General features: G+C 41.8%; 1 protein-coding gene across 1 annotated transcript; it reads right to left on the bottom strand.

Moving 5' to 3' along the window:
- Positions 1–10,874: 10,874 nt before the first annotated feature.
- LOC127684919 (general transcription factor IIE subunit 1-like) lies at positions 10,875–12,191 on the bottom strand. The gene has a single exon (XM_052181690.1). The coding sequence runs from the start codon at positions 12,189–12,191 to the stop codon at positions 10,875–10,877; it is 1,317 nt and encodes a 438-aa protein (XP_052037650.1).

Here is a 12,191-nt window from a genome sequence, read left to right as displayed (position 1 = left end):
GATTGACCTCTAGCTCTCACAGGCCAGGCAACTATACTTCCACTGGGTTATGTCACTAGTCCCCATTTAACTTTTAAATTTGAGACAAGGTCTCCCTAGGTTGCTTTGGCTGGCCTGGAACTTGTAACCATCCTGCTTTAGTCTACATAGTGGTTGGGAGTGCAGGCTTATATCCCGGGGTCTGGTTTCAATGAAGTATTTTACAACAAAATATAGCCAAAATATGATGTTTGTTTTTGGTGGTGAGATGTGTTTCTTGGAGGCAGTAAAAAGATGGATTCTGCTTTAATTCGGTCTTCTAGTCTGTGTCGTTTTATTGAGGGAATTGAGACCAGTGATATTCAGAGTTACTATTAAAAGATGCACATGGATTGCTCTAGTTAGGAAAGAGCAACATGAGGGATTCTGACTCTTAGTGATAGAATTTCCCTACATATTGACTGAGGTGGTGGATATATGAACCTGAATATGATAAAATTCTCATATAATTAAGCACCCCATTGTTATGAGTAAAATTAGAATTTTACTATTAAGTTTGGTGGGTTGTATCAATGTTAACATGGTGGCTTACTTGGTGAGCTCTGGATTAGAAGGAAGCCCTATCTCAGTAAATAAAGTGGGGAGTGGTTGAGATAGAACCCGAGATCAACCTCTGGCTTCTACATGCATGTATACACATGCTTGTGTACCTGCACACATGTGTGCCCATATATGTGCAAAGATGTATACCGTATACACATGTACAAACACACAAATTAAAATAACAAATAACAGTGACTAAAATGGCAAACTTCATGCTTTCTAACAATAAAAAGGACTGGGAAACTGGAAAGGATGGAGATGTTTTCCATCTTGATTTAGTTGGTCACCAAATTTCATCAAATTGAACACTTAATAAGCTCTTGGATCTTCTTTCTCCTTATTTTACTTATCTTGACTAAGACATTTGTGAGTTTTATTTATGTTTTCGAATATGCTGATCTTCTAGTGGTGGAGCAGCTGCCTCAGTGGATCTGCAAGCATGAAGGCCTGAGTATGGATCCCTAGAGCCCACATCATTTCAGAGTGAAAGGGTGGATAAGGTATTCTAAGCAAATGGAGCTTTCTGACCTTATGGAATGGGCTCAGATATAAACAGCTCAAAAGTGGTGGAAAGTATACAAATGCATGTAGATTAAACAACACACTATCTAATCATATGCAGGACACTGAAGAAGTCAAGGATGGAATAAGACATTTCTTAAAATTGAATGAAAATGAAAATATAGCACATAAAAATCCGTGGTATGCAATTAAAGCATGAATAATACCATGAGGAATGTTTATGACACTAAAGGCCCATGTGAAAGTATGGGAGAGATCACAAGTAAACATATAACAGTAAGGTAATGTACAACTTAAGGCCTCAGGAGAAGGAGGACAAGTCAGACCTTTAACTAGCAGATGGGAAGAAATCTTCCAAATCAGGGCTGAAATTAACAAAGTAGGAATTAAAAAATTAGAAAGAATTAATGGAATGAAGATTGGCTTATTCAAGAAGATAAATAAAACTGACAAACTTCTAAGTCAAGCTAAGTAAAAGAAGGATGAAGAAGATCAGAATAAATAAAATGAGAGTTGAAAAGTGAGGTATTGGGCAGAGGGCACATTTTGGTTAGTGCCATTCCTGGGTTGGTGGTCTTAGGTTCTATGAGAGAGCAAGCTGATCAACCCAGGGGAAGCAAGCCAGTAAGAAACATCCCTCTATGACATCTGTATCATCTCCTGTATCCTGACCTGCTTGAGTTCTAATCCTGACCTTTAGTGATGAATAGCAATTTGGAAGTATAAGCTGAATAAACCTTTTTTCCTTAAAAAAAAAAAAAGAAAGAAAGAAAAGTGAGTTATTGCAGCAGATTCCAAAAGAAATAGAAAAGCAAAGAAGATTTCACAAACTCTTTATAAAGCTAGTGTTGCTCTGTTGTCGAAGTCAGGTAAAGACATCTCACACACACAAAGAAGTAAATTACAGAATGATCTTGATGAACATAAATAAAAAAATCATTAATAAAATATCCTGAAACTGAATTCAACATGGTATCAAAAAGATCATTCATCATGACCAAACTGAATTCCAATTATTCCAGCCATGTAGGGATGGTTTGACATACATAATAAATAAATAAAGATAATCAATCACTTTAATGTAATAAAGAGACAGAAGCCACAGGATCATCTCGGTAGATGTGGAAAAAGCTTTTGAAAGAAAATCCCATATCCATGGTCACAGTGATGAATGGACTAGGAGGCCTCCTTAAATGAAGGGCACATATGACAAACCTGTGGCTATTATAATACTAAATAGAGGAAGGCATCAAAGGCATGCCAATCCACGACCTGGAGCAATGCACAGGCAGACTCTGCATGCCTATTTAATACAGGGCTTGAAGACCTAGTCCAAACAACAAGAGAAGCAAACGGGAAAAGAAGAATCTGAAGAGTCCCCTTTGGCAGATGACATAGTTCTATCCACAAGAGGCCCTAAAGGCTCCACAAACAAACAACCCTTTAGAGCTGATAAACGCGTTCAGTAAAGCATCGGGATATAAAATTATTATTCAAGAATGGGTACCCTTCCTAATACCAATGACAAGTCTACTAACAAAGAAATCAGAGAAATGATCCCATTCACCACAGTCACCTGCAAACAATGAAATATCTAGAAATAAACCTAATTAAGGAAATAGAATGAAAATTTAAAGACAATGAAGAAAGAAATTGAGGGAGACACAGGAAGATGGAAAGAAATGCTCTGCTCACTCATTGCAAGAATTAATATCATGACATTGCCATCTTACCAAAAGCAATCTACAGATTTAAGACAATTACTATAGACTACTGTACTAAATATCTTCTGTGAAGAAGCACAAAGCCATTCTTCACAGACATAGGAAAAACAGTTAAAAACCTTCTATGGAGGCATGAAAGCCAAGGACAGCCAGGACCATCCTGAGGGAAGCACAAGGCCTCATCACTCCTGGGTTAAAGCTAGACTACTTTTTTGTGCATTAATTTTCTTTCTTTTTTTAATTTAAACATTTTTATTCTTTACAAAAGTTACATCCTGACTGCCATTTCCCCTGCTTCCACTTCTCATAGTCCACGCCCATCCCCCCACCCTCAATCCTGTCCCTTTGGCGGAGTCTTTAGTCTTCTGGGTGTGTGATCATGATGATTATGATATGATTGTGATTATCTATATGATCTGCAGAGGGGGCTACGCTGGTTTCTCCCTTTCCTCCCCATGTCCCTTTAATTTGTCTCTCTCCTAATCTTAGGAATGTCTTGAGATTCCACTCCTCCATTTAATATAATGTTGACTGTAGGCTTTTCACGTACAGTCTTTATTATGTTGAGATGTGTTCTTTCTATTCTGAGTTTCTTCAGGACTTTATTATAAAGGAACAGTGGATTTTGTCAAAAGCCTCTTTTGTGCCTATGAAGATGACCATGTGGTTTCTGTCCTTGAATCCATTTATGTAATTTATAATATCTACTTATGTATATAAATTGAGCCATTCCTGTGTTTCTGGAAATTAATTCAACTTGGATATGGGGAATGATCTCTGGGAGAAATCTTTGAATTTTTTTAATTAATTAAAATTTTATCCTTTAATCCTGTTTTATAGTCCAGACTTCATCCCCCTCCTGGTTTTCCCCCTGACTGCTCCCCATCCCATACCTTCTCCCCTTTCCAATCCCCCTCCACTCACCCCCACCCCATCAGGCATCCCCACTCCCTGGGGCTTCAAGTTTCTCTACGGTTAGGTGTATCTTCTCTCACTGAGGCCAGACCAGTCAGTTCTTTGTTGTATATGTATCAGGGGCCTCACATCAGCTGGAGTATGTTGCCTGGTTGGTGGCTCAGTGTCTGAGAGATCTCAGGGTCCAGGTCAGTTGAGACTGCTGGTCCTCTCCTGGGGCTGCCCTCCTCCTCAGCTTCTACTAGCTTTTCCTCAATTCAACCACGGGGGTCCCTGGTTTCTGCCTATTGGTTGTGTGCTAGTATCTGCCTGACTCTTTCAGCTGCTTGTTGGGTCTCTCAGAGGGCAGCCAAGCTAGGTTCTTGTCTGCAAGCATACCACAGAATCAGTGACAGTGTCAGGGTCCTGGGCCTCCCTTTGAGCTGGATTTTAATTTGGGCCTGTCACTGGACCTTCTTTCTCTCATGCTCTTCTCCATTTTTGTCCCTGCAGTTCCTTCAGACAAGAATAATTCTGGGTTAGAGCTTTTGACTGTGGGATGGCAACCACATCCAACCACTTGATGCTCTGCCCTTCCACTGGAGGTGGGCTCTACAAGTTCCCCCTTCCCACTATAGAGGGCTTCATCCAAGACTTCCCAGGTCTCTGGTACATTCTAGAGGATTCCCCCACCTCCCACAATGGACGAATAGATATAGAAAATGTGGTTCATTTACATAATGGAATACTACTCAGATATTAAGAACAAGGACATCATGAGTTTTGCAGGCAAATGGATGGAACTAGAGCATATCATGGGTGATATTACTCAGACCTAAAAGGACATGCATGATATGTACTCACTAATAAGTGGATATTAGCCAGAAAAGTACTGACTACCCAGGACACAACCTACAGAACTCAAGAAGGTTAGCAAGCTGAAGGACCCAAGTGAGGATGCCTCAATCCCACTTGAGAGGGAGAAGAAAGCTGTCACAGGGGGCAAAGGGAGGAAGGGACCTGGGTGGAAGAGAGGATAGGAATGGGAAGTGGGGGAACACGATCAGGTATTGGGGATGGGGAACAGGACTGAAGCCCCGAGGACCAGCAGAAAGAATGGAAACAGGCAACCTAGGGAGGTAGGGAGTTTTTGAATTATGTTTGTAACTATTTTGTTGAGAATTTTTGTGTTTATGTTATCAGGAAAAATGGTATGCAATTTTCCTTTTTTAAAAATTGTTTTTTGTTAATTATTTTTATACACTCCATATTTTATTCCCCACCCTGCCAACCCCTGTCTACTCTCCGACTGTTCCACATCCTATACCTCCTCCCCTCACTCTGTTTCCATGGGATGTCCATACCCGGCATTCCACCTGACCTCTAGACTCCCTGGGGCCTCCAATCTCTTGAGGGTTAGGTGCATCTTGTATCTCTCAAACACTGGACCACCAAACAGCAGCATACACCAGCTGATAGGAGGCCCCTAGCACGCATATAGTAGAGGACTGCCGGGTCTGTGTTCATTCAGAGAAGATGCAATTTTCATTTTTGTTGTGTCTTTATCTGGTCTTGGAATCAGGGTAATACTGGCATTTCACAATGAGCTTAGGTGGTTCCTTCGTTTTCTATTTTATAAGATATTTTGAGAAACATTGGTATTAGTTCCTCTTTGAAGGTATGGTAAAACTCTTCAGTGAACCAAGTGGCCCTAGGATGTTTCTCAGCTGGGAAGAATTTAAATACTTGTTAGCGATCCATTTAGATTGTTTGTCTCATTTTGGTTTAGTTTTGGCAGGATCTATGCCATTTTGAATATACTCTCTCTGTCCTGTGTGTCTTGTGTTTTGATTATAATATGACAAGTGACAGTTTGTCTCTGGTTCCAGCTGTTTGATGTCCTAACTGCCTTCTATGTCTGATTAGCAACTCTTTCTCTTACTCTGGGGAATGTTCCTTTCTAAAGCTTTTCATCTTTAGATTTTTGTCTGTTCTGAGTATCACTCTTTAGTCAGGGTTCTCTAGAGTCACAGAATTTATGGGTAGTCTCTATATAGTAAGGGAATTTGTTGGTGACTTACAGTCTGTAGTCCAACTTCCCAAGAATGATCAGGAGCAGCTATGAATGGAAATCCAAGGATCTAGTAGTTGCTCAGTCCCACGTGGCAAGCGGGCGAAGAAGAGTGAATCTTCCTTGTTCTAATATCTGTATGTAGGCCTCCAGCAGAAGGTGTGTCACAGATTAAAGGTGTGTGCCAGCCTCAGTCTCCTGGGATTAAAGGCGTGAACTACCTTGCCTGGGCCTAAGCTTTTCATGGCCACTATGCCTCAAGATCTCCATACCAAGATCCAGGTCAGCTTGGAATACCCAGGAAACAATTCACATAGCGAATGATGCCCAAGAAGAAGGAAGGAGAGGCCCCTGGTCCTGGAGAGGCTCAGTGCAGCAGTGTAGGGGAATACCAGGATAGGGAACCGGAAGGAATTGATTGGGGGATGGGGGAGGGAAGAGGGCTTATGGGACTTTCAGGGATGGGGGGATCCTGGAAAGGGGAAATCATTTGAAATGTAAATAAAGAATATATTAATAAAAAAAAAGAAAAGAAAAGAAACGTGTCTTCCAGCCTCAAGATCTGGATCACAGGTGAGCCCTCCAATTCTGGATTGTAGTTCATTCCAGATATAGTCAAGTTGACACCCAGGAACAGCCACCACACACACTCACCTAGAATTTCCACTGGTAACTTCCTATGCTTTTATTTTTGCCTGTGTTTGGTTGCCCCAGTTTCCTGACTCAGACTTTAATCTTGGACGTTTTGTTCTTCTGTGATCCATTCTGTTGCTAGGACTTTCTACAGAGCCTTTTTCTTTAGCATACTTTTTTTTTTTTGGTCAAATTCCTCTTTTATACTTCCTATCTCTTTATTTCACTTAGCTAATTGTGTCCTCAATAATGAGCTTAATTTTTCTTTGATTTCTTTGAACATGCTTACAATTATTCTTTTGGGTTTTCTGTCTGGAATTTTATATAACTGACTCTCATTAAATGCTATTATTGAAGGATTAGTAATTTTTGGAGGAGTTATGTCTTGGTTCTTTTTTGTTTATTACATTAATGTCTTGGGATTTTTGCATCTGGTGTTATTTCTTTGCTTTAAAAAAATCAGCTATCAGAAACTCTGTAATTTTATGAGGTCCCATTTGTCAATTCTTGCTCTTAGAGCATACGCTATTGGTGTTCTGTTCAGAAACTTTCTCCCTGTACCGATGTCCTCAAGGGTCTTCCCCAGTTTCTTTTCTATTAGCTTCAGAGTGTCTGGCTTTATGTGGAGGTCCTTGATCCATTTGGATTTGAGCTTAGTACAAGGAGACAAGGATGGATCAATCCGCATTCTTCTGCATGCTGACCTCCAGTTGAACCAGCACCATTTGTTGAAAAGGCTATCTTTTTTCCATTGGATGTTTTCAGCCTCTTTGTCGAGGATCAAGTGGCCATAGGTGTGTGGGTTCATTTCTGGATCTTCAATCCTGTTCCATTGATCCTCCTGCCTGTCACTGTACCAATACCATGCAGTTTTTAACACTATTGCTCTGTAGTATTGCTTGAGGTCAGGGATACTGATTCCCCCAGACTTTCTTTTGTTGCTGAGAATAGTTTTAGCTATCCTGGATTTTTTGTTATTCCAGATGAATTTGATAATTGCTCTTTCTAACTCCGTGAAGAATTGAGTTGGGATTTTGATGGGGATTGCATTGAATCTGTATATTGCTTTTGGCAAAATGGCCATTTTAACTATATTGATTCTACCGATCCACGAGCATGGGAGGTTTTCTGTAAGGCAAAGGACACCATCAAGAGGACAAATCGGCAACCAACAAATTGGGAAAAGATCTTCACCAATCCTACATCAGATAGAGGGCTAATATCCAATATATATAAAGAACTCAAGAAGTTAGACTCCAGAAAACCAAACAACCCTATTAAAAAATGGGGTACAGAGTTAAACAAAGAATTCTCACCTGAAGAACTTTGGATGGCGGAGAAACATCTTAAAAAATGCTCAACTTCATTAGTCATTAGGGAAATGCAAATCAAAACAACTCTGAGATTTCACCTTACACCAGTCAGAATGGCTAAGATTAAAAATTCAGGAGACAGCAGGTGTTGGAGAGGGTGTGGAGAAAGAGGAACACTCCTCCACTGCTGGTGGGGTTGCAAATTGGTACAACCACTCTGGAAAGCAGTCTGGCGGTTCCTCCGAAAACTGGGCACCTCACTTCCAGAAGATCCTGCTATACCACTCCTGGGCATATACCCAGAGGATTCCCCACCATGTAATAAGGATACATGCTCTACTATGTTCATAGCAGCCCTATTTATAATTGCCAGATGCTGGAAAGAACCCAGGTATCCCTCAACAGAAGAGTAGATGCAAAAAATGTGGTATATCTACACAATGGAGTACTATTCAGCCATTAGAAACAATGAATTCATGAAATTCTTAGGCAAATGGATGGAGCTAGAGAACATCATACTAAGTGAGGTAACCCAGACTCAAAAGGTGAATCATGGTATGCACTCACTAATAAGTGGATATTAACCTAGAAAACTGGAATACCCAAGACATAATCTACACATCAAATGAGGTACAAGAAGAAAGAAAGAGTGGCCCCTTGTTCTGGAAAGACTCAGTGAAGCAGTATTCAGCAAAACCAGAACGGGGAAGTGGGAAGGGATGGGTGGGAAGACAGGGGGGAGAGAAGGGGGCTTATGGGACTTTCGGGGAGTGGGGGGGCTAGAAAAGGGGAAATCATTTGAAATGTAAATAAAAAATATATCGAATAAAAAAAGGTTATAAAAAAATCAGCTATCATATGTAGCAGAGGATTGCCTTGTCTGGCATCAATATCAATGGGAAGGGAGGCCCTTGATCCTGTGGAGGCTAGATGCCCTAGTGTAGGGGAATCCTAGGGCAGGGTGGTTAGGCAGGAGTGGGTGGACGAGTGGGGGAGCACCCTCATAGAAGCAGGGGAGAGAGGATGTCATAGGGGGTTTGTGGAGGGGAAATCGGGAAGGGGGATTACATTTGAAATGTAAATAAATAAAGTATGCAGTAAAAAAAACCAGCTATCTTCTATCAACTGAGGTATTTGCAATGTTTGTGTCATATCCAAGTCACGTCAATTGTTTACTTTTCTCATTTTTATTAGATTTTTGAGAATTTTATACAATGCATTTTTCTCACGGCTTCCACAATTCCTGTTGGATTCATCCCAATTTATGTAGTTTTTCTTTTGCTAACATATCAAGGACTGGCCATACCCTCTTGGATATCCGGATCTCACTGGAGGGTGGGCTGCACCCTTAGGGTACACAGGCCTCGGGCATGCTGTCTTTTTTTTTTCTCTCTATTTAAACACAGCTTTAATGAGTTCCTTTATTAATACATTTTCCACTACTGAAATGTACACTCACACAATCTCATACAAAATACAACAAAGAAAAAGTCGTTTTAACATTAACTTTACAAATTAACATCTTTCTACAACCATGAAAGTTTAAAAAAACAAAATTTTAAAGTTGAACAGTTTATGCATTTAAGATAAATACATAAAAAGGTTTCCTAAGGCAGTCATTGCCAAAGCCAGTCTAAAGCGCGCTGAGTTGCACCTACGCTTAGATGCCGGCTGGAGAGAAACCTCTGACGTGGTTAAATGAGAAGAGTGCTCATTCAACAGGTTAGAGCTAGAAATCAACCAGATTTAACCTGTAGTGAGGACACTGTCAACATTCAGTCATCCAACAACCAGACATCACTATACACAAGGCTCAGATTCCCTAAAACGTTCTCAGCTTCACAAATGGACTACAAAATGATAAGTAAAAGTCACAACGCAAGGGAAAATACTACAAAAGTTTAATTGTTGTAGACCTTATATGAAAGGCCCTTATTTTTGAATTTCTGCCTTCAGGAATAAACCATGCTAATGACTATGTTCCTTGAGGTGACGATGCTCAACGACACAGTAGAGGCACTGAAGTATGATGTCTGATGACGCTCGAAGGAGAGACAAATAAAGGCTTTGGTGACCTTTAGAAGAGTGAGGCGATCAGTGCTTCTATGCTGCCCTGCACTGGAATGGATCCTCAATTCAGAGCACTGGCACAGGTCTACAGAACAAGTGGGGGAAGTGGGGCCAGTCTCTGCTTTGCATCTGAGATTTCCAAATCGCACCGAGGCAGCTCTAAGGCACAGTTCCCAGTGCTCAGTTCTTCAACCCTGGACGCAGACGCCTTACCCTCTGTGCTCCTTGAATTTCTGCATGAGGGTAAACCCAACCTGCTTTATTTGTCACCTAAAATATAACCCAAAAGGTCTACGAAAACGAAGCAATCTCCAGCCTTATCGGCTCTACAGATGTGGATTCTAGTCTACACACGAACCTAAGGTTCAGGCTCCCCTCTCTCCTGTGTCTCACTCCTTTCACAGGTTGGCCCCACACTTGATTCTGAGGAAGTTGAAGTGTTTGGGTGTTCCCCTAAGCAGTGATCTGCTTCTTGGTAAGCTGCTTTGGTTGACAGGAATATAAGGAATTATCTCCCATGCCTGACCACAACGCAGCTGCAATAATAGGGAGCACTTATCCCTAGCAGGGTTCTGAAGGTAAACAGGAACATTTTAGTCAGAGTGAGGAAAATATGTCTTAAAAAGGAAAGGAAAAGCCTGGCAATGGTGGCACACGCCTTTAATCCCAGCCCTTGGCAGGCAGAGGCAGGCGGATTTCTGAGTTCAAGGCCAGCTTGGTCTACAGAGTGAGTTCCAGGACAGCCAGGTCTGCACAGAGAAATCCTGTCTCAAACAAACAAACAAACAAACAAAAACCCAAAACAACAACATCAAAAAAACAATAAAGGAAAAAAATAGATAAGGAAATAGAGAAAAATATTAATTCTTTAGTAATAACAGGGAACTGAATACTTATAACCTACCTACCTTTCTGGGAAGTTTCTTACATTAAAAAATAAATCAAATTTTTTCTCTTACTCTGCTTCTGTACTAGATTAACAGATACTTTACATAAAGAGGCAGGAAACCCCCTTAAGCACTTGGTGGGAAGTTTCTCTGTGAAATGGATTAACTGCAGGAAAGTTCACGCAAACATATCCTCGAACATGCCCTGCCCAATGGCTATGTATGCTTCCTTCTCTTCCGGCGTCATCCGGGCTACCAGCTCCGGCTGCTGGCAGACCTCAGAGAAGGAGAATGGACAGCCAGCCACCAAAACCATGGGGTCATCGGCTACTTCCTCAAACTCATCGTCCTCCTCATCTTCATCGCGATGATGAGGAGCTGCAGCGGCTGGCCGGGGTGGAAAGGCGTTGTCCGACTCACTGGTCTCACTCTCAGAGTCACTGTCAGTAGCAGCCTTTGCTGGAGCGACTGCTCCCACCAAACCAGCTGTCGCCGAACAAGTCTTCTTCTCATGAATGAGTAGAACTCGCATGGCCTCCTCAGTGTCGTCAGGCCCTGCACGGACTTCCTTGCGCCCCTGAAATGTGTCCACATCCATGCCATCTTTCTTCATCTGTCCAGAACGGTACGCTCCTTGGACAGTGCTCTCTCTCAACCAAATGGGTCTCTCTTTGGCAGCTTTCTCTTTCAGCGAGGAGCGATGCACACCATCTTGGTCATCCATGTTAATGACAACATTCTGAGTATACAAGTCCTCATACGAGGGGCCTTTGTTGGTCCGTGCCTCCCGCTGGTGCTCACCTGCCAGGACAACAGCTCCAGCGGCAGTTGCTCCTTGGTCCTTGCTCTTCTTCAGGGCTGGAGTTTCCGTGGGTTCAGGCTCAAGTATTTCGTAGGCCAACTTTACATCCTCTATCTCTCGGAGCAATGCATAAATGGGCTCAATTTGTTCATTAAATCTTGCCAAAAGTGTGCGAGCATCTTTTTTGGGCATTGCTGATTCATTTTCTTCTACCTCTGTATGGCAAAAGGTGCAGTGGAAAGTTCCTGTCGTGGGTTCAAACAGCTGATTAGCGTCTAGGTCAGTGAAAGTGCTGTAGCAGACAGGACACTTGAAGGAAGCCCGACTGGTGGAATTTCTCTCATCCGTTTCAATCTTCCTTCTCATGTGGTCCAGCTTGTATTTCACGACATTGACAAGAGTTCGGTAACTGATGAAATAGTAGTTATGGTGGGTGGTCTTCCCATTTGCAGCAGTCTCTACCCTCATTCTGGATTTGATGAACTTGTCTGCCTTTAAATTGTTCAAAACAGATCGAAGTTGCTTCCGATTAAACTTGAGCAGCTCCAGCATGTCCTCTTCTTTTACACAGCGGTTCCGGATCAAGATGTCCAAGGCCAACACATGCTCAATGTCATAAAAGCCCCGGACGACATACTTGGCTAACCGCTTCAATGCTGTTGGAACCTCAGTAAGAATACCAGGGTCTGCCAT

Source organism: Apodemus sylvaticus, chromosome 5 (assembly GCF_947179515.1).
Source record: "Apodemus sylvaticus chromosome 5, mApoSyl1.1, whole genome shotgun sequence".
Taxonomy (NCBI): Eukaryota; Metazoa; Chordata; class Mammalia; order Rodentia; family Muridae; genus Apodemus; species Apodemus sylvaticus.
The sequence above is the reverse complement of the archived record's forward strand: the minus strand, read 5'-3'. Positions and strand labels throughout refer to the sequence as shown.

Excerpts from the sequence above, each read along its gene's own strand:
- LOC127684919 (XM_052181690.1), bottom strand. The coding sequence starts at position 12,191 with ATGGCAGACCCTGGTATTCTTACTGAGGTTCCAACAGCATTGAAGCGG.